This window comes from Anopheles moucheti, chromosome 3 (assembly GCF_943734755.1).
Source record: "Anopheles moucheti chromosome 3, idAnoMoucSN_F20_07, whole genome shotgun sequence".
Lineage (NCBI taxonomy): Eukaryota > Metazoa > Arthropoda > Insecta > Diptera > Culicidae > Anopheles > Anopheles moucheti.
In genome coordinates, this window is record NC_069141.1 from 52,911,058 (window position 1) to 52,934,359 (window position 23,302).

A 23,302-nucleotide genomic window follows, 5' to 3' on the forward strand; every position below is an offset into this window, starting at 1 on the left:
TCGCTGTCCTCGCTGTTTGAAATGCATATTTCCATCTGCGCTGTGTTCGCACAATAAGAAGAAAGCTACTGCTAACGCGTGGAAGAAGGATAGAATAAGAATGGTACTTAACTTAACGCGAAGAATCGTGAAAATCGAAAGAGAAATACACTCCAATAAATGGAGCATAACAAACGAAGGGTGGGCCTATCAGCATGAATTACGAAAGCAGACCAAGCTTAATGCGTAAACTTATAGTACTAAATTTCATAGTATATCACAATCAAAACTATCAGCAAATCGCATCAAAGTCAAATACCGTTGCCGGGTATCGGATGGAACATAAGAGTAACTGGAGTTAAGAGCAGCAGATGAGCAGATCAGTGTCAGAGTCCTTCCGCTTTTCTTTGCTTTGCGTTTGAGTGTATCTGTGAGTGTGTGAGTGTGTGTGTGGAGGGGAGGAGGGGGCTGTATTTTCAGCGGTTAAGTATCCGCTCCGTATCTACTGGTAGCATTTATACACAGGAAGTTGATTATGAGAATTGCTTTACTGATTGTTTCCAGATTGTTCCATTGCATCTCGTTTCTATTGCAGCTCGTGAGTGTGTATGTTTGTTGTCCCTTTCTCTTTACTAATTGTTCAAGCAAAAGGGTGTGTGTGACGTGCGTTGAATACTGCGTCCCATTGTTGGCAGCTAACTACAGCCTGGCCCATCCTAATTCTGCTACTCGAAATTTGATTTGATTGAGGAAATGTTCCCTTCTGGATCGAGGAAGGAGGGGAGTGGTCCTCCACCCCCCTGTTGCCCTCATAGAAAACCGATTCCGTTGCATTGTTTTGTAGGTTTTGTTCGTTTGTGTGTGTTTTGGTCACCTGCAGGAAAAGATTGTCCTCACATTGTCTCACAGCACCGCTAGTTTGCTTCCATTCCATTTCCTTGTCAGCTTCTTTCCCTTCTTGTTTATGCGTGTGTTTGATCTGGGTTCTTTTTGTTTCAATTATTTTGTTTGGTAATTTTCTTCCCATCTCTTTAGTTTTTCAATTGCATGAATTTAGTTTCTGTTTCACGACACTTTCATACAACAGTGTAACTGTTTCCTAAATTTTCATTAGCTATTACAAAAATGCACAAATTTGCTCTTGATATATATATGTATGTATCTGTATGTATAGTTTGTAGAGTTTATGACAAATTTCCATACGCGGTTTTCCCAGGAGAAGGAAAGATAGTGAATTGGTAGAAAGGGAAAACGGGAACAATGTTGGCAAATACGAGCGATAAGAAAGAACGCTTTAGATAGTGTGATAAAGTTAGCTTGCTGTACAAGACTCTCACCGTGGGATAGCATTCCCAAAAGGCAAACGTTACGAAGATATACGAGAGCAAGGATGTAAGTGCGCAAACGCGATCGGAGTATATCGAACTGGTAATATTGGAAGTTGTAGTAAGTGGCTAAAGGGAGGGTTTGCTTATATCCACCGTTGAAAGATTGAATACATATGCGACATTGCATTATACGAGTTGCATATGCCGTGGTACGTACTGCAAACACTAACAGGGCAAAAGGTTAATTAGATCAAATCGATGTGACTAGGGTGCTAGGTTTGTAAGCGCTCGAACTGTTTTTGCAAAAGTATTACGTGAATGTGTGTGTGTGTGTGTCTGTGTGTGTTGCAAAGGTAGTTTCTGGTTATGTATGCTTATCGATATATGGGCAAGGATGTCGCTTTCTTTAAAAAAGTGGGAAGAGGAAAACACTTTTCCAGTGGCATTGCACTGCAGTAGGTTGGTTGCTAGTTAAAAATGGATTTGGCGTTTTGGAATTACACTCGTTAAAGCTTGAATTATGTTTCATTTTCGTGACGATATGGGGACTTGGACTGTGCATAAACTGGTATCCGCCCACTGACCTAAACTGGCACAAACGTTTGCTTTCCATTTCCGCTACTAATCAAATGCATCAACAATCACGATCCGTCTGATCATTCACTTTCCGCCTTCCTGTGCTAATGTTTAATTTATCTCGCCGTCCTGCCATTGATCCATCGTTTCCTTTTTTCCCTTTGGTTAGGAATTTCTTCTACCGTGTTGTTGTTGAGTTTGTTTTTGCATACTTGCTTCTACATGGGACACCAAATGAACCTCCCATCTGTTTCATACCGAATCGGTTTGTTGTGCGAATGGAGACCCTTGGTTTTTTTTGTTTTGCACCGATCACTTTTGCGGCGTGACAGTGGAAGTTACTAATGTTTTGCTAAATCCTGATGGATGCATTTTGCTTTTGCTCCCGTGTACCATTTTGTTTTCTACAGCAGATACTCGTCCGTGGACGTGCTCAGATGATGGTGGTGGTGATGGTGATGGTGATGATGGTGCAGATGCTGCGTAGTATCGGCCTGCCTGTCGCTATCGTGATGATGGTGATGATGGTGGTGATTATGAACGCTTGAGGTAGTTCTTTCTCGCAGGCAACAGTCGATCGCTTGGCACTGTTGCGTCGATGATAGTCCTTCGCAGCACGCGGACGATGCGCCAGCCATGACGCATACAGAGCGCTGACGCTTCTGCTGGGCTGACTCGAGGTTGAGCGTTTTGTCGATTGCACGCAGCCGCTTCTTCAGGCTCGTTGTCGAGAGAATGTCGACCTTGGATGGGAGAAGAAAATAAAACGATGTTATTAGTATGCGCAATGTCGTAAAGAAGTCGTTAAAATACTAAATCTATCTAATCCCTAATCCTTCGCTGAAATGGAAAGTGGTTCATTTGGGGAGGATTTAATGAGCTAAACTGAACTGAATTAAGTGAATATATCTGAATAACTGTTCCAAAGATTCGTGAATCATAAATAATATTAATCATGTATCTTCAAAAACTCAACAATCTTCAAAGCATGTTTTTTATTTAATTATTTTAATTTATTTTATTTAAATTTAATTTAACTATTTAATTGCAAATATTCATGAAAAACAATACTATATTTTATGCTTGCTATTAGAATTTTTGATATAAATAATTTGCTTCTAATTAAGAGAATTTTACGAAGTGATCGAGTATGAAAAGATATCTGAATCATTTTTTGGCGAAAGGATCTGACGTCAAAAATTAAGTATTCTTTCAAAGATTACATGATCGTCTTCCATCGAGACATGGCTTAGCATCTTCAAATGAACATAACTTCATCCATTTAGAAGACTTTACTTATTCCATACTAGAGTTATTCCAAAGCGACTTTACTACTTTGATGAAATTTGCCCAAAATTTACGAGCATTACCAATCGGCCAATTTCCAATTCGATTCTTAAAAATATCTTAAAGTATTATTGTTTATAAAATGGATTAAATTGCTTTAAAAGTATAAAAACTATTCCCTACGAATGAATGGGAACTCTATTCTTCCTATTTTCCAAGATTTCTATAATCTCTTACCTTGAGCTTGTCGTTCAGGGGAAGGATCGCAATGATCCACCATGCCCACGCCGGTCCATCTGTCACATCCTCCCAGTTCTCTTCCAGGTCGGGCATCTTGCCGAAGCTTTTGAAAATTTCACACCGTATACTTTCCGGCAGACTCTGGTGCCAATCGATCGCCTTCAGCAGCACCTTCTCGTGCAGATCGCGCACCAGCTGCAGCCGCTCTTCGGCCTCCGATCCAGCACCGATCTTTTCGTCCTCAAAAAACTCCACGTGCGCCGTATCATACCCATCCCGTTCATGGCGCGTCAGTACCCGAAACCGTCGACCGCCCACCGTTGAGAGGATGGAGCAACCGTCCCCGAGCTGCACGCAGTCCCGAATGTCCAGCATCGTCCCATACTCCACGTACCGCTGGCGACCGTTTTGTGCGGGAAGTGCAATACCGAACCGTCGTTCGCCGCTCTCGATTGCTCGGCGCACCATCAGCCGATAGCGCTGCTCGTAAACGAACAGTGGGCACGGCACGGAAGGGAATGCGGTTGTGCAGATGAACACCGGAACGGTCGGTTCCCGGTCCTGTTCCTGTTGCTGGCGCCGATCGTACGCTTCCGGGATGAAGCGTTGCATGGCGAGATCGACGAAGCGTGTCATTTTGCGCTTCGCCAGTGAGATCAAGTTGGTGGGTGTCCCGGCGGGACTTGAACTGGCCGCTTCCGTCACGCCGGCTGCACCGCCGGGTAGATGGTTGCGGAACTGTTCCACCAGCGGGGCCATACACAGCGGACAGGACGACGAATAATCCATGCATCGGTCAAGACAAACCTGCAACAGAAGAGTGATGTTAGGAGAATGAAGCAAACAAACTCGAGAGGATGGTTCTGACCACTTACCCAACAGTACGTGTGTCCACAGGGAGTCACAACTGGCCGCCAGAGAGTCCGGCAGCACAGCACACAGTCAAAATCCGACGGTTCTATCAAGGACGTGTTCACCGTTAACCGAACGGGGGTAGTGTCCAACCATCGGGTCGACTTCAGCTCACCATCCAAACGGTCCAGCAGAGACTTGAGTCGCGGATTCCCTTGCGGAATGATCGAGTCACACGGTAGCAGCTGCTCCTTCTGCTGCTCCCGCTGCTGATGGTACTGATGGTCCTGCAGGTGTTGCTCCAGCTTGAGATCAGATTGCAGCATCGTGCTGCCCGACTTCCTGCGCCTTCGATGATGGCTTCGGTGCTGACGGTGCCGGGTGTGGGCCGGACCGAGCAATGACTCTTCGCTGTATGGATCTTCCATGTAGTCGAAGAGGAGATCACTGCTCAGGTAGTCTTCACCACCGTAGTCGGAATGGTCTGCATCGAAGTCACCTTGGCGTAGGGTGAGGAACTGTTTCTTGGACTTACGACGCTGCGGGGAACGGTGGCGTCGTTTACGGCATCCAGCAATCAAGTCATACGAATGATCAAAGATCGACCCGAGCGGGTCGTCATGTTCGTCAGGCTGGTTGTGATCGTGCTGCGGGACGCGAGATGCAAGACTAGGCGATTCTAGGAGCAATCGTTTCAGATCCTGCAAGAGTTGGCACGTGTTAGAAACGTTTGATTGCATTGGGGGATTGGTGATTGATAAACTTACCTGCATCAGTTCAGATTTTATACTACTCGGTACGGCATGCGACTGCCGGTCCAAGAAGATGGCCAAGCATCGTGCTATAACTGCTTCCTCGTACTTTCCCAGCGCTGACAACGATATGGCTCGGCAATAGTGGGCCTGGAAGGAGGATTTCAGAAAATTTGTTTAAATTATAATTTTATGTTGTAACAATAACATGATCTTTTTAGAATGCAATTAAAGCTACAATTTATTCAAACTGTAACCCCTTTTTGAACCTCCTACAGTGACAATGACAAGATCACGTTAAATCAAGGTAGGATCAAGGCATTCAACGCGGGTATTGCCACTCAGAGTGACCAAAGATGAATCTCATACATGTTCAATGAGCAACCGATAAACGTGCTCGAAGTTTACCGTCCATTGGACACATCAAGGACTTCGCACGGCAGGAACTTTATGAAACGGTGTCTCGAACACCGGCTCGTCATGTGTGCATCGAAACGCGTGCAGTCAAACTCACATGTACCGAAGAATCAATGCAAAACAATACCAAACCATCTAACAACATTTTTTTTTTGTTTGCATCCACTCACTGGCACTCTTCATCACACTTTTTGGATGCACGTTTTTGTTTCCTCCGTGGAGTTCCAGGGGATGGAGTTCCGCGGAGCTGACTTTGCAAGGGCTCACGTTTTGGTAGTGAAGCCATGCTCGTTTGTATAAAAATTTCATGCACTGCTTGTCTTTCGAACTGATTCATCCGAGGCGGAGGGATGATCAGCACATAGCCGTAACAGTAAAATGTTAAACGAACTCCGTCCTGCATTAATCGAGAAATGTCAATGAGAACGTGGCTGAACCACCGCGCAAGATGTTTTTGTTTTCATTATTGTGATGTATGTGAAAAACAAAGTCTACCCAAAGGGAAGCTGTGTGTGCGCCGATGAGAGAACAAAAAGTCAGGTTAAAGCATTGCGAATAAATTCATTTGAGGTCTTGGCTTTGTTGATTCATCGGAGAAAATTGCCTTCTTCCACTGCTGCTTGCGCTAATCTTGGGCCACCACCCGCCGGATGGCTACGCAACGTTAATATTAAATTACCGTCGCACAAATTTTGAGATTATGTCACAGCACACCAACCGGCTACAACCGGCCGCAACGGGTCCGGGCCGACGCCCCGTAAGAACCCATAGGATGGCCGGATGAGTACGAAAAATCGTACGCCATGTGCCGGATTGGCACATGCTGCGAAAGATTTAGCAAATGACGAAAAAACCGGTACCATCCTGTGTACCTCCCTTCCCCCTCCGAGCACCGCTCGCACGGTTGCAGGGACGGCTTCACGAAAACGTGCATTCGGTGGACCATTTTTCGACGCTCCAGCAATCGCCAACACTGCACGAGACACACTCCCCGGCGCGGAGTTGGGACGATTGGGGACCTTACGTGGGTGGGTGTGTGAGTGTGTGTATGTTGGTGCAGTTGTTGGTAAAATTTGGTTTCGATTTCCATTACATCACGGCGTTACGAACGGCGTTGCGGCCCGAGAAGGCGGTGCATGGAGTGGGCAGAATGTTTTCCCATTCGGAAAACGCGACACCGTGGTCACGTTCTGACGTGTGTTGCCTAAGCCGTGGGTGGCGACAGTTTTGCTAGAATTGAATGTATGAATTTGAGTGAGCTTTACCTTGTGTGACGTTGGCAGACACTTGAGTGCACTGTCGGCATCGGCCAGAGCACTTTGGTAGTGCTGCAACCGATGCAACACCTCCGAGCGCAGCTGCAGTCCTTTGGCGCTGTTGGGAACTGTTGGGAAGAGAGGCGGAAGGAAGATTAGTGTGGGCAGACAAAGATACGGCTCTGTCTCGGCATAAGAAATGGATGCGTCGAAGGTTTTGTAATATTATGTTTTAATAATTACTATATTTCAAATACTTGAAAGAAGCAGATATGAATTTATGTAAATGCTAAATTATAGCTTAAGCAAGTAAATTTGTATTGAACTGCATTGACTGTGAAACAATGAGTTGACACATGATTATACTTCGCAAGTTTGTAGACATATAGGTTAGAATTAAACTCTCCCAAAGTAATTTGCAGCTGTGATAAGATTTGCAAACTAATAATGTCATAAGAATGATTTACGACAAAAGCTACTAATATTTATGTTTCCTGAGCAAAGTATTCCCTTTGCTTCAAATCGAACGTTTCCCCACAAAGCGGGTAATATTTTTCCTCACCCATGCTCAGGGACATGGTTCGCCGAATGGTGCTGCAAGTGGATATGCGTGCTGATTATCCGACCACTAGCGAACCATTAGCTGATACTTATCCAACTTCATCAACCCGCCCACTCTCCATTCTCCACCAGCGTGGCTTTCAGCAATCCTTCCACGCGCTGCACAAGATCCTATTTCACCGTTCACCAGCAGAACGGAAAGCTCATGTCTTTATCCCAACCCTCTCAGTATTGATTTGGTGCGGGCGTTCGGGTAAAAAGGGCTGGCACAAGCACGGAACGCTGTCCAACCACTTTCCGGATCCACCTTTTTCCACGATGGTTTCACCTGTTGCGTACAGTACGGTGCGGTGCTGAAACTTATCCGATGGCCATCAATATTGATGGAGTTTTAATTGGACTTCAAGCCCGCTTTACATGTCTGAGCTCCGGTTGCCGCTCGCGTAAGTCCGTTCGTCGCGTTATCGCCCCTGTTTTTAGTCACCCGATAGTGGTCCCCCCGGGAGAGGGAGGAGGCATCTTACAGCGTCTTACCGTTACGATTTTCGATCGCTGTTGGCCACCGAGTTCCGATAGGAGAGTGGGCGAAAAAATTAATACCGAAGCCAATGTGGATTGACCTAATAATCGTGACCGTGCCGAAGTTTGTGTGATTTGAAAGCATTTAGATATAAATCAGATAGGAAATTGTAGGTTAATAATATAAAACCCTTACTAATAAATAATAAAACCCTTCATAAATAATAAATAAATAATAAATAAATGATAATGTTAAATAATAAATGAATAATAATGTTAATAAATAAATGAAACCCTTACTTGTTTAAAATATTTTAAATATTGTATTCACAACTTATTAAACGACAACGTGAAAATTAATGAATTTATTAATTTGTTAATTTATTTTATTGAATGAGCCTCATATGGCTCCTTTGATGCTTAGATATACATATACAGTTAACACGTAGTTGGCCACACAGAACAAATACAATTTAAGAATAAGAAACGCGACAATTGAATTGTTGCTTTATTGTTTCTCTATCCCATTGAGAGTACCTTTGCCCTTGAAACATTCGTCAGAAAAAAAAACTTCATCAAATATCTCCAAACTACCCCAAGTTTTGTAAATAGAAGACGAAACAATAGTCACAAAATAAATCTTTTTCCAAGCCATTCCAAGTTTGGCCTTGCGAAAAGTTGCTAAAGCAAAAGTTACAAGTGACGATACGACTCAAGAAGAGCCTTGAAGGATGCTTAACTTAACGGTTAGCTTCCAGACAGAGAAACAGCCGAAGCGGAACAGGTGACAGCAGCAAACGAATTGGAAGATGCACGCGTCCACCAATAACCATGACATTGACTGAAGGTTATCATCACAATGCCAACAGCGTCAAGAGTCGCCTTTAGCCCGTGATATATTCGGCACCAGCCACCCATCGCTGGAAATATGGAAATGCTCGCCCCAAACAGTGCCCCGGTGGTGTGCGAAAGCGGAAAGAAAAACATGTTCGATGATGGGGGAAAATAATCAACCAGAATGACGGGACGAAACGATGCTTAAGGGATGAGCAGCGAAAAGAAGCAGAAAGCCAAATCCACTTCCCCATTTATGGCGGCCCATATAAAGGCCACGTGGAGATGATACATAGTGACGGTGGTAATCTATCCATAAGCCGCCACAGGTTGTTGCCGGAGCGATTGTTGTGATGGAAAAGTTCGCAAAGCGATGCGTCATCGTGGCGCAGGCGGATGGAGGCTTGGTACCGTCGAATCAACAAGTTGACATTGGTGGGAACGGGAATGTGGTGGAACTCCGCTGCAATGAGCTGTCAGGGGGTTCGGAATTGTCATTCTTCATGGCTATTCAAATGGATGGTTCGCAAGGTTACGCGTTGTGATTAGATCATCGTCGCGGGAGTGAAGATGTTTCTGTAACTCGTGAGCTATTTATGGGACTGGAGTGCTCATAACGCTGATAATCACGCTGCTGCAGTATGAAATGGGAATTATTTGGAAGTTAAAATGTTACATTTTAATTAGATTTAACCTCTTACTAAGGACATTTTCTAAGGACGTCTTATTCTATAAGTATAATCTTACGAATTTCGTAAGTTTGGAAATATATTGGAACTCGGAATGGGGAGTTCTATATTTTGATGAAGCATTGTTTTTTCTACCTTTATCATCTTTTATCACGAAAAACAACTGACTTTCTGTTGCCCTCCTTTTAATTCTTCGCGTTGATTAGCGTACGTTGACCCTTCGCTGTTGCCCGATCGCTCCATTCCAAACCCCAACATACATGACGCCGTTCCTGATCAAGACCTGCGATTTCTGACACCTGTACTACAGATGCTTCGCAGCAAACTGTGGCTGATAAGACGCGCTGTGGACGCTCGAGTTCGACGGACCGGACTTTCCCATGGCCCTCCACTTTCTCGCCATCCACTCCGCTGTTGCCCAGAACCACTATCTCCGAGCATCAATGAATCACCACCTGCCCGCGTCTTACCATCTGCCGTAAATTACCGCGTTCACGGTATAGGACGACGTGCCACGGAGCACACGTCTGACGTGCACGCTGATAATGCTTGAGCGATGATTTGTTTTCATTCTGGATGTGCACGTCAACGGGGTGGGTGCGAGATTTGATTTCTGTCTTACTCAGAGTAGCTGCGCTTGGTGGGTTTCAAGCAAGTGTCTACCGTATGCACTCATTGCAGTCGGTGGTAAAACGCGCCTGACGCGTAAAGGGTGCCCACGATAACTATCAGTGGAATGTGGAGTCGTCGCTGTTGGGCTAGGTTAGTGTTCAGCCTAGGTTCTGAATGGTGGTCTTTCCGTCAGCGATTCAATGAGTGTTTAGAAGAGAGGTGCTCAGAATAATTGGAGGCGTCGTTTCACGCTACTGAGCAATATTAGATTGGAACAAGTTGAAGATCTTGCAAGTTGAATATCTTTACAAATACAAATATCTTAACGGTCGATGTTACCAGGGTTCGACACTCAAAACCCGAAGCTAATGCGGTGTATAAATATAATGCAATGTTACAGCAGTCTACTTTCTGTAGGGCCTTTGTTGTTATATAACTGTAGGAACGGGTATTAAAAAATGCAAGTTCCTTTATTGCAATTGCAACCAACAGTTCCCGAAACATACTCCTACTACAGCTACCTTCGCTAGCTACCTACTGACAACCGTGTTGCCAGCTATCGTCTCAACTGTCACCAAGCACAGGGTGATTCATTCCCTACCATAACTGCCTATTAATTTACTTCTTAAATGATTTATTCTAAGCAGACATGTTTTATGAGACAAATCCGCATCGAGATTTTCCCATCCTTCCAGCTTCATGAACAAACGGATGGCAATCGCATTGCTGTTCCTTTCCCAATTTCCAATTGCCCTTGAGCGTAACCACCCAGCGCGCACTGACTGACGTCAGGGTTGGTGAAAAGGTTGTATAAGGCTTACGAACCGAACAAAAACAAACATGTAACGCTATCGGTAAACGGTGACAGTGTTTGTATTGCTGCCGCTTCTGCCACTGGGACGCTGTTTAACTTGCTGCCTTGTAAGCTGATAACGCAAGTATTACGCGCCGACTCTCGGTTGTTACGCCGGTGTATGGCCTCGGTAATAGTCGCTTCGGATACATGTGTCATTTGGGCTGGTTGGGTGTGCACATACGCACCTAAGCACACATATCCTTGTGTGTTTTTTCCCCGACTAAGCCGATTAAACAAAAGAAACAAGACCGGTGCACAATGAATGCAACAAATTTTGTTTGAATTTAAAACCCCTACTGCTGGATTAGGCTCCATCTCCCTGTGGATGTGTAAATAATATTGGAGGTGATTTACAGTCTAATTCCTGTTCGCATTCATTGGGTTTCGGAAGGTTAGATTTCAAATAACGACTTGAACGATGTACAAATAACCTCCGCTTATTGCTTTTCTTGGGAAACCATCATCCAATCGGTCAATTTTTCTCAGTCATGATAAACAATCATTCAAACTGCTATGTTTATTGGGCGACAACGACACCATTTCACCCCGACACGCTGTCCAAGTAGCCATTGGTCTTGTTTGCATGACAAAGGTTAACAACATAATTGCGAACGATGGTGATTATATTTCTCAAGAACTTTGCTACGTTTCCAGTGGAATGCGCGGATCTTTCACTATCCGGAGCACGAAAATGAGTTCCGAAGTTTACGGTCGTTTTCGAGCAAGATCAAACCCAAACCTTCCTGGAACTATGTTGAGCACGTTGAATTGCTTGTTCTGCTTAATAAATCAACCCAGCCAAACACGTAAGGAACGAGGCCCGGGTCCGTTGTTCTGCAGTTTGTTCGGAGAACCAAACCGTGATACCGTACCATGCTGGAACCATTGGTCGGGGCTGAAGATGATGGCAACGTGTGGTGAATACGGAATGGAATTTCCTTTCCTGGCTCGATCCAGGAAGCGGGATAATTTATCGTTCTCTGAGTGTATATTTGGTGCAGCGAGCTAGCTGGATGCTAGCTGTGTCGGAATAATGGTAGGGAACCCGAGCCAACATCATCTACATCAGCGTGGCTCTCCGTACGGAAGGAAGTGAAGAAGTGAATCACTCAAAATTCTTCCCCCCAATTCTTGTTGAATGTCGTTTCGGGTGTGAGCAGCACCCATCACGGAGTACCGTACCGTGTGGTCTAAAAAGGTGCAGGAAACTGACAGCACAAAGCATTCCTTTGCCCATTTCCGGCTCATCCGGACTATTCGTGGCAGTAATTTTCACAGACTGTCGGGAGAGAAAAGCTCACGGACCGTGTGGATGGGGAGCAAATGAGCCTTTCGACATATTCTTTCTTTATGTCCTCACTTTTCTTCCTTCCCTACCGTTAAACCAGCTGCTTTTACTGTCCCTGACGTTGTTTTCCATGTTTTGTTTCTCTGCAAAGATACGGGCAGTAAGTGTCTGATGCTTCCTTGGAGACACCGACCGTACAGATGGCCGGCACCGTTACATTTGCCCTCTGTATGTGGCCACAAATTGATGCTGGCAGATAAATAAAAAGCCAGTTCATGTAAGCAACGGTACATAGTCTCGCTCGTCCATGGCTGTCAATGAGCGGAAATTCAATTTCCTTCCAGAACGAGCGGGAAACAAACTTGGCCCGACGTGTCTTCCAGGATCATGTGGGAATTGGGCTTCCTTTGTCTTACAGTCTTCCAGCGAAGGAAGCGAAAATAACTGCAAGGAGAACGGATTGTTGTTTGTTTTTTTTTCTATCGCTAAATAAAAGGCGCCCTTAGGTGGTGATGGTATTCGGTAGCTTTGGTTACCTAGCTGGAAGGTAACTCGCTAGATGGAGGTTGTTGTTGCCAAGTACGCTACCAAGGTAGGGAATTAATTTATTGCTATGGATGGATGCCTCGGGAGAGCAGCAGACAACGGGCTGCAGAAAAATCTTTACCTATCAGGCAGGTAAAATAGAAACGCGGGACAGAATGAATCCGGATGTGTTAATCCCTGGGAGTGAATCTCGCAAGGCGCACGGAAATAAATCACTCAATCCAGCGGATGGTCTGGTAAATGTTAGGACACAGAGACACAATGATAATATTAACTGTGTGCAAAGCACCAAAAATAATTTATCCTTAGAAGATGTGCTGGGCTTTGATTAATAATGAAAAAGAGCTCACATCCTGCTTCTGTTATTCGTTATTTTATTCCACTTTCATTTCAATTCAAGTAGAAAATTTGATTTGTTTTTAATCTTTTATTTTTATTTCATCTTACAGTTATATCTATTTGTACTTAGTTTCCATCATTTTTTTCGTAAAAAAAATTTCATACCTCAACTTTTGGGTTCTTCAATTTGCAAACCATCGGCAGATTTCTATAAAAATTACCAAAATGTGCGCGAGATGCCTATTTGCTAATTCAGTAAAGCTTTTTGTTTGTCAAAGTCCGGAATTATCACTGGTTTGAGTGATTCAGTGAGCTAGACTCGCCATATCCTGTCTATTGTAAAACCCTGTATTACACCAAAATAACTTCACTAAAACAGTTGTTATGGTGCCTTTCGAAGTTTTATCATGGATGAAAAAACCATTTGCAAATCTATGCGTTGTTTTCTTCATTTGCAAGTATTTATATTGGAACACTTGTTGTAAATACTATGACAGTGAGTATAAGGTCGAAAAGATCGCTTTACCCCCGGCAAACTGAAGAAACGAAAATAAACTCATTCATTACAGACCGGATGGTTGTGCTACAATGTTGCTAAAAATCTTTCCGAGCAAAATCCACATCCCATTACTATTACATGTTACTTCAATTTGCATAATCCCCCTGAATAATGAGCCCCATTAGGGCGGGAAGTCAAGTTTACGCGAGTCGTCCTTCAGCAAATGTCAGCACATGCTGCCGACGAGAAAATATTGCAACCACTCATTCTAACATCCAGCTCGTGCGGTATGTCGTTCGTGAAAAAAAAAGGCATCGCGAGTGTCTTTTGAACCAACGTTCATGAAGAAGGTTTCAACCTTTGTGAAAGAACGAACGGAAATGGTTTGAATAACTGTAAGGAATATTTTTCTGAAGGCTGCAAACAAATTGCTGCAGATAGTGGACGAATAAATGAACCTTCCCAATGGTACTGTTGCATTCAGTTTCGCGGGATGGGAGCGTTAACCACACCACACCAAACTCGCGAAATGGGGCCACACGGTTCGTGTCATTCAACTCGCTGAGTGAGAAATTTTTGTTTTGATACACGAAAATAAGTGCGCCCTGCCGCCCCCCGGGGCCGACCTTGCCTGCCTGCCTGGAACTTTGCTTGGGTGGGCATTGGGTAGTAATCGCTTTTCTTTGTTGTCTCGCGCACACAACACTTGATAATCAGTATTATAAACGAATCAGCACTCACACGGACGTATCGTCACCGTATCGGACCAAAAAAACCGCTGCCTCACCACTACAGGGCAGCATTCGGAGAACACAAAACGGTGCTCTGTTTTTTAGTCAACTGAACAATTCGGTTTTTGTTGCTTCATTTCGCTTCATTCGCGTGCATTTCGTGTGCCGGGGAAAAGGTTGCAGCGGTGCTGTTGGATTGGCGGCCAAACAAACGCCCATAACCCAAGTGAAAGAGTATACCCAAGTGCAGAAATTGTTGCTCGTTGTGTCTTTTAGCCGCTTTTGGGTAATAGTGAAAAATTAACCGACTGTTGTACGCCGTTTCTTCACTTTATCACTAGAGTTCACGTTGGGTCACCGACGGTAAACCCTGCCACTCTGCCACCCACCGAGTGGTTTGGCAAACGCCACTGACCTCAAAAAACGAGTCCATCTGTCAGTCAGCTGCCGCTCCAAGTGGGACCGAACAAAGAACGTGAATATCGTACGGCTCGTAGCAGGATCACAACCGAATACGTGACATTGGAGGGTGCATGAAACCAACCATTCAAGTGTGCAGGTAGCCATGGAACCAGACGTTCCCCCAGCGCTGAATGTTATTTGTCGTTGGGGGTGTTGCTGTTTTTTTCGTTTTATTTATTTTCGCTTACTTGTCGGGTTGTTAATGTTCACTTCTACGATGCGCCCTGTTGCTGCAACTACGCGTGTAAGAGCGATAGCAGGTCTATTTTGGGTAACGAATTTCCTTTGAACCCACCGTGACATGGTTAACGGCGCCAAAAACACTTTGCGGCGATTGGACGAGAGCGTGCAAAATGTATGCACAAACAGGAAATTCGTATAAATTTCCGGCTATAGCACCGGATGGATAGTGACGAAGTTGTTGGGAACAAAGTGAGCATTTTATAACATTTTCTGAAACATCTTCCACAGTGAAATAAACTGTAAGAATTCTTTGAAGAATTTTCAAAATAAATAATTCCTTCACTTCTATCTATGAGGAGACTAACGATACTGCATGCTGTCAAACAATGCCATGCTCATGCATTCGTCCTTTTCCGAAGAAATTTTTCACTCACATGCAATCTCGACCGACCCATTCATATTACCCGCGCACTGATTAAGTCCTGTATGGCTTCATCCTAACTTCATCGCTCTAAAACTCCATCCTGCACTGATGGGGCTTTACGGTGATGTTCGCATTAGCATAATTATTCATTAGCAGCACCCTTTGCCAACGACAGCAGCAATGCAATGGTGGCACACACACGGTCGTGCGGCTGTACCTTCCATCAAAATGTCATCAGCCGCAGCGCTCTATCATCCTCCGAAGCGTACCCTTGTTTCCGTGCGTTCCGTGTCCGTATGTGTGTCTGTGTGTGTGTGTCGTAAGGTTTGGTGCTGACCGTTTCGGGATGACTTTCTGCTCGGTGCACATTTGTGTTGGTCCATTTCGAGAGGCTACAGATAACTGCCCGAACACCGAGCACCCACAAAACCTTCAGCAGATAGCAGTGCCGAACTGTGGGCAGAGTGGGTTAATGAAAATTTATTGCAAATTACGACGTCTTGAGTGCACCCAGGGAAACCGTCCCGAATGTCCTTTGTGCGGAACGGGCGGTCAAAAAATATTCACTGCCACACCAGGCAGGCAAGTCATTCAAAAGATAATGATGATTATGATGGAAAAGATGGACAGGCAGATGAAGATTAGTTTAGTGAGTAATTGACATCAAAATGGAACATCCTGCGCTGGAGTGTGCATGGTTTGTGTCACCCGGATCTCTGGCGTGGCGCTGTATGGAAGTAATTTTGCGTCCGTTCGGAATATTCATTTCATGTCGGAGATTAAATTACATGCCGCGCATAGCTATCGCTCCGCTGAGGGCTGTCGCTTGCAGGCGTGTATGAATTACCGATGCATTATCCGGCGAACGAGCAGAATTGTTGATTTAAGGCACGAGCGTTGGGATAAATATTGCAAGGACAGCCGCTCAGTATCCGCCGCTGGGTGCAACGGAGATTATACATTCAGATAACGTATTGAAATAAAATGCATATTTATGGTTTATCCCGTTCAAACTTTGTTTGCGAATAAAAAGATCGATTGAAATTTTATATTTCAGTTCAAGTTTGTGAAGAGCAGGCCATGGTTTCTTGCGAGAGCAGTAATTTGAACGCAAATGAATTGTGCTACAGCTCAACTGCCTTCTGAATCACGTTTTAGATTAATATGTCTCCTTGATCTCCTCATTCTCTCAGCGAAACTGAGGCTAGAAATGCATTTGAAAATTTATTCAAATGTCAAATATAATTTCCTTCCGATCATTTTCCGGCTTTAGGGTTTTGTACCCTTTTCAATGGAGGCGCCCAGTACTGCACGGATGCAATGAAGTACCGGGCGCCTCCATCAGGCACGACCGACGCAAATTTAATGAAGCAAAACGAACAAAACGAGACAACAAACCACCCGCAAACGAACGAAACAGAATTAGTATGCCACGTAAAAACACATCCTCGCTAGATCAACGCTCTAACATCAGCGTCTGGCTTAATTGCAATCGGCTGACTAGGACGCCTACTTTAATTTGCATACAATTACGTCCCCCACGGTGTGGCACTCAGCCTTTCCCTCGAGCGCTGGCCATAATCCAGACGAAAATCAACCAACCAAGCCAGTCAACCAGCCCTGTTATGTTGGTGAAGAGGCTGTTGTTTTTTTGTTGTCCGAAGGTGCCATCATATTTTGCATTCACAATTAAGCACTGAGCCCTTGTTTGGTTTTTATTGCCTTTCGTTTCCGGCGAGCGTACATGTCAGGGAAGGTTTTATATTTTTTTGTGCTTCCTTTTTGCTATACACTAAACAATATTTCCTGTGGTGGATGAAAGCGCGGACATGCTATCATCGATAGCAATTGCTGGTGGCTTAGCTTGTTTCAGTGTTAACCTGGATAATATTAGCGCGCGTTTTTATTGTACTTTTAATGAAATCATATATTTGTACAGCACACTTTTTTCAACCGATCAAGTTATGTGATAAAAAAATACGACAAAAACCGTTATATTGGGTGAAATAATTAAATAAGTCGTGTGATACAAAGGCTTCAGAGACATCCTCCTGCACAAATTTGGTAAACATGTTTTACCAATAAAATGACTATCTTTGGAGAAAGAAATGTCTTCAAACGAATGTGAATTGTACAATAGATTAAGTTTCCCTTAGTTGTTAGCAATACAGCCTGACCGTTCTTGAAGAAATAACAAAAATGACTATCAATGCTGATCGCAAATTCTAGATGAGTTTTACCCAGTCGAATGTATGACTACCGAGTTTGTATTCGTTTCCCATACCAATTTCGAGATATAAAGCAGAATAAATTTTGCCCTTGTGTAGGTTAGCAACAACCTGATTGTCCAGGGATATACAGATGCACAATTCTGCATTCCGGTCCGCTCGAATTGGTTGGTAAATCAAGCCCAAAACCGTGCCCTTTCGGACGGTGCAGCCACTGAAGGCATCGTCACGCCTCCCGGGAGAATGCATTTAATGGCCTGATGTTGTCATTAAATATTCATAAATTTGAACAAACCAGCGGCTGGTAGGAAGCAGCCACAGCATGAAGTGCGGTGTACATTTTTTTCGTCCTCTGTTAGGAGCAGTGCAACGCGCAATGCACCGATGAAGCGTGCAAAAGCCGACCAAATCCAAACTAACCGACGTTGCGCATTTTTTTTTGTTGTTGTGTGTGAGATTCTGCTATCGCGCGAAATTGAATTCATTTCACGCTCACCAAGCGTCGCTTTCGTGTGCATTTGATTTTTCCTCTCGATTCCACACTCCCCCCACATTTTCCCACAGAGTTTTCCTCTCTTTGGTGTGCTTTTGCTGCACAACCCAGAACTTTCGGGAACTGTTGGTGTGGTATCGGGGTAACACCATTGAAGGCTAAATTGCATTTTGTGATGCTGCGATCCGTGCACGGTGTGCGATTTTCGTCTGATAGCAAAACTTTCCCCCCCACTGCCCAGAAATTCGATGCGAAAAAGGTGTGTACGCAGAAGCAACTGACATCACAAACCCAACGGTGCACCAAAAAAACCAGAGTACATCCACCTGTGTATAGCGGGATAAAACAGCAGTAAAATTGCAGACAGATGCGATCGGGCGCTGTGCAGGATCGGATACGGTGCAGCATGTTAGCGATATTATTTAGAGCTCCACCGGGGCCACACCGGGGCCGGGTTTCATAATTTGTGCAATGATGCTACAGAGGAAAAAAAGCACCACTGTGCATCGTGCCGGCACCGTCAACATCCCGAAATGGTAGTTTAATTTTTCATTCTACTATTTGCACTTAAAAAGAAATTTTGAGTCAGAATCACACTGCACACCGCACCATGATACACGAACGAGTAATAAGGAGGGGAAATGAGACACAATTTTGCACATCCAACCTGCTCTTTGAAATGTCACCCTCAGCAAACTTGTGCAGCACTCGTTATTAATTTCAACCGTTAAGCGCACGTTCAAAAAATGGCGAATTTTCATTCGTTTCCTTCATTCGCACCGCAAAATTCACAATAATGACATAAGATTGATTACCGGTTCGTTGTTTCTCCATCCGCCCTCCCTCTTCCGTTATCGATAATTGGATGCAATTTATCCAATCTGAGCATCAAATGGCACAATATTTGCACATAAAAGCAAACAATTATCCATTCTCGCACTCTGTACGTGAGGAATAAATAATGTGACGTGATGTGTTTGGGGTTTTGCGTTTTCGCTGCACTAATCATTCTCATTGCAACGGTAGTAATGGTAGGGCCTTCATTGCACAGCCGTACACTAACACACGGATGGGACTATAAATCCTTAACCCATCTTGTGGGGAGTGCATTTATTTACATGACTTTACATCGTTATTATGGCGATGATTTATGGCCTGCGGTTATTGTAAATGGACACACATACAGACAAGCGAATTTTGCACCTGCTCCTATGCTCATTGTCCTGCCGTGCTGGACTTATTCTTCCCAGATTGAATATCTAATGAGGCAACCGGAATGACCTCGGTGGAATGTTTGAATGAGCTGCTTCTGGAGTTGTAATTAAATCAACCACATCTAATTTATGGCCGTTTCCTGCCTGGCTATCATTGCCGAATGAGGTTGATAAAGCTACATATGAAGGACTACATAAGGTTTGAACAAAGCACCTTACATAGCGATTAAACATAAGATATCAGTGACCATCAGCCTTTGATCTGCAATGTATAATTCTTTTAGACAACTCTTGAGCTCTTTTTCTTGACAATTTAACCATTCTGTTCGACCACCAGCTACTGTTGCAGTTCAATTATTTCTCTGTCGAGCATAAATCTTGCCGCTTTGTCGTTTCCTTTCCCGGTTCGCAACAAAAGCGCTCGCGAGTGCGTGAATGGAGCGATAAAAACTGCATTCCACGGTCAAGGAAAACCATTACTGCACACGCTACACGCACACATTGTTAGCAAAACCTTGGCAGCACACACGCACGCACGCGACCACTCTGCCAAAAAGCAATAATTCATTCGACATGATCGTTCCCGGTCGTTTCCGCTTCCTTGCTTTTGGGTACGGCGCGACCTCTCGGCCATCATCTTCAGTTGCTTTATGAGCCCACATTCGGCTCGCTGACCAGCAGTGCAGGGTGTTCTTCATCACTGCAGTGTGCTCCAGAGAGAGAAAAGAAAACGAGAAGCTACAGTGAAGTTTTCCTGTATTTATGGCTCACACGTTTCCATCGCGTGTGATGTCCATGGGCGTGACTTTGCCATTTCGAAGGAACAACCTGGGCAGTTGGCCAACGCGAAACGATTCCACTCGTACGTGTGTTGTTTTGGAAAGCCACTTCCGTTCGGTTAGCTTTTATTCACTTTCTCCCGAGAACAGTTTTGCAAAATGCGTGTTTGTTTCAGGCCGCGCTCTATGATGGATGCAGCTAAAACAATTTCCCCACCCAGAGTGGAGTGATGTTTTAATTACGCTCCATAAAGAAAAAAAATCGATACCATTGCAGAATGGTGCATTGCATGGTTGCTCCCACAGAGCGTGGGTTGAAGATGTACGGTGGAAGGATAAAATAATATTGCCTATGCCGAAGGCAGCATGTCACCTGATGCTAATAGCCACAACCTTCGTAACGTTTAGCGAAAGGGATGAAGGACCCGGTTTGGTGCCGGGCACACGAAAGGCATTACATTTTCACGGACGAAGTAGACTTCCATTTCGTTACGCTTTTGGTCCTTCTAGCTCGGTAGAGCTGTGCGCTTCGGAGCGTTTGCGTTATCGGTCAAGCAATGGGGCTATTTACTCAGCCCTGGGTCCTATCTGGTGCAGTGAGTCCTATGCAAATGGTAACGGTTGCTGTAACCCTCCCATTTCCATATTGACCAAGGGGCCTTCAATGCGGGCTTTTTCCGTTCCATCGGGTAGAATTTGGTTTTATGATGTTTTCTTAAATGTTAATATTAATTTTTCAAGTTAAATTGATAAATTTTAAGTAGATTTAAGATCGTTTAAGGATATGGAGATTGGAAGGTAATTTTGAAGAAAGTTATATTCGAAGAAATTTTGAATGAATTTCACTGTAAAGATATGAAGTGATAAAGGTCCCTAACAGCTATTAACAAAAATATAACCTAGAAGAAAATAAATGGCCTACACGTCCGCACGGGCATGACTAAAACGCCTGCCAACCTCAACAATAGCTGTTCGCCATTGTGGTACCGTGCCAGGATCGTTGGTCAAGCCATTGGCAAAAGGTCACCCCATCGACGACCGGCGACACGAGTGTCCATTTATCATCGGCTGATAGTGGGTCATGTTGGCATGTCCCTTCCCTAATGGCGAAACATTCAAACGCCTAATTGAATTTGGATCTGTTCTCGGGAAGCTCATAAACAATCGTCAGTACACGGTCATCGCTATAAACAGTCGGCTTAAGGTGTGTTGCATCGATAGGTCTTTATGCGATTGAGATCGAATAAACATGGAACGCGTGTTGTGAGTTGGTTTGCGAAAGCTATCATTTGTATGGGATCATTTTTTGCGATTGGAATGGTTATGTTTGTTCCACGAAATGATTTGTTTATTTTATTTTTGTGCAAATAGGGAACTGGATTATCTGGAAGTTTGTTAAACCAAATCAAATCAAATGAATAGATTATTATAATAAATCAGAAACATCTTGAAAGAGCCTCTAATGTTTATTATTTAGAAGCAATATTAGATGATCAGTTCAAGTATGGAGTATGGAGTATGTTCAGAATTTCTTCGCAAAATAATCTTCTCTGTGATTTACTCATTTACTCAACAATGTCTATTTGTGAGATTACAATGATTGTAGAACGATGACATTTGCTGTTAAATATAATAGCATCCAGTTATCTTTAAGAGAAGATTGGGCATGTTTAGAATTTTAAACACAGACATTTGAAGCGGTGTTTAAAATTATTAAAAAAAATCATTCTTAAGGTGTAAGATGCTTCCAAAACTCAAAATATTGTTTTTAGAGATTTAAAGCAAACAAATGAATAACACAAGCTGATATACACATCAAAAATTTAAATTAAAAATTTGTCATGCCTAATGTAAAGCTCTATACAAGTAATTAAACCAATTGTATCTTTGGCATTGTTTTAACATTTTGTGTAACCTGTTCACCAAAAATAATGAACTAGCAAAGGCTATGCTCAATAGCCAGCACCATCGTTGAATAAAGTAAAGAAATTACCATTCCAATCCTTTTTGGCACAAACGACCAGCTAATCAGACCATTTCGGGAAAACGCATCTCCCACCCGGAAAACTACGCCACTAAAATGGCCGGGTCGTATGCTTCCTTCAAAAAGCCGCAAACGAAATGGTTTGCGTTACGCTCCCGGCAGACTTAAAATTGCTTAATTATACAAAAGATTGCCCTGCCGAGAGCGAACCGCCCTGGACGCTGGAAAAACCCGCCGTACGCGCTTAAGGCCAGCACAAGTTTGCCCGAATTTCGGTACGCCTCGAGTGTCAATTTTGTGTCGCTCAAGCTGAACCGCGCTGGACCACAAAATTGAACAACTTTTCTGCCGCGCTTCACCGGACATCCGCGGTTGTTTTCGTCCGGCCGGGGAACAATTTGTACCACGCAGGTCAACTCACCTGTAATGGGATGTGGGGGAAAGACACAAAAAAAACACACACCAACAGGCACATCGTTAGCATTCGACTGGCACTCAAACTTAAAAAACAAATCTACATTAATTTGGTAAAGTGTCTTGGTTGTTCTTTTTGCTGTTTAATTTTTGTCAAAGCAAATGAAAACGGTTTGAGGAGAAGGTAAGGTGGTTTTTTTTATTTATTTATTTTCACCTCACGTGAACCACTTTTTCCACTTCTTAACATACGTCTCATATCACTCCTCGCTCATAACAAGACATTTTCTAGATGTTTGGCGGAGGTTTTCCTTTCTTGACGCACTTGATTAAATGGAGCCCCACATTACCCCAACGAAACGTACCAATGTTTCGACAAGCCAGAAACTGTAGACACTAACTTACAGAATGCCGGCCGGCACATGAAGAATTGTGGAATGAAACAAGACATGAAAAAGCAGCAGCGTAGAATTTCACAAATTGAACACGACGGTTCTTTGCACCGTGACCTCGGGGATGGTTTTCGGTGCAACCAATTCGGTCGAGATTATACAAACGTTTCCACCCGGGGTCGATCATCGATAGCAGAGAAGATGTCTGCAATGGGTCTTTTTTTTTTTGCTTCTTCACCGTAAGACGAAAAGGTTCCATGCATTCGTAGAGAGAAAAAACAACAAATTTGTTGGCATTTTGGGAGCCACAAGCAATCAACGGTATCGGCCATTCGGTCGCATCCCACTAGAGCTGCTAGTCTGGGTCTCTTGGAAGATAGTCCAAGGCATCCTTACGAATGGCCATCCCCCACCGAACCGCACCGTTTCTTCACAGATAATAATGATATCCTTTCCCCGCGCGAAGGTTTTGCCAACCGTGAACGGCTGGTGAAAGTCGCTGGTGGTTGTGTATGAAATTTACATTTTCCTCTTTGCTCGACGCTCGTCCTATTTTATTGGTGTGGGC

General features: G+C 43.9%; 1 protein-coding gene across 1 annotated transcript in view; it reads right to left on the minus strand.

Moving 5' to 3' along the window:
* Positions 1 to 767: 767 nt before the first annotated feature.
* Positions 768 to 23,302, minus strand: part of LOC128300645 (uncharacterized) — a 43,615-nt gene continuing 21,080 nt past the window's right edge. Inside the window, exons 2-6 of the mRNA XM_053036773.1 lie at positions 6,697 to 6,815; positions 5,030 to 5,164; positions 4,286 to 4,963; positions 3,408 to 4,217; positions 768 to 2,626 (exon numbers count right to left, since the gene is read on the minus strand). Coding sequence (XP_052892733.1) covers positions 2,288 to 2,626; positions 3,408 to 4,217; positions 4,286 to 4,963; positions 5,030 to 5,164; positions 6,697 to 6,815 — 2,081 coding nt within the window. The 3' untranslated portion in view covers positions 768 to 2,287. The remainder of the gene's footprint in view (positions 2,627 to 3,407; positions 4,218 to 4,285; positions 4,964 to 5,029; positions 5,165 to 6,696; positions 6,816 to 23,302) is intronic.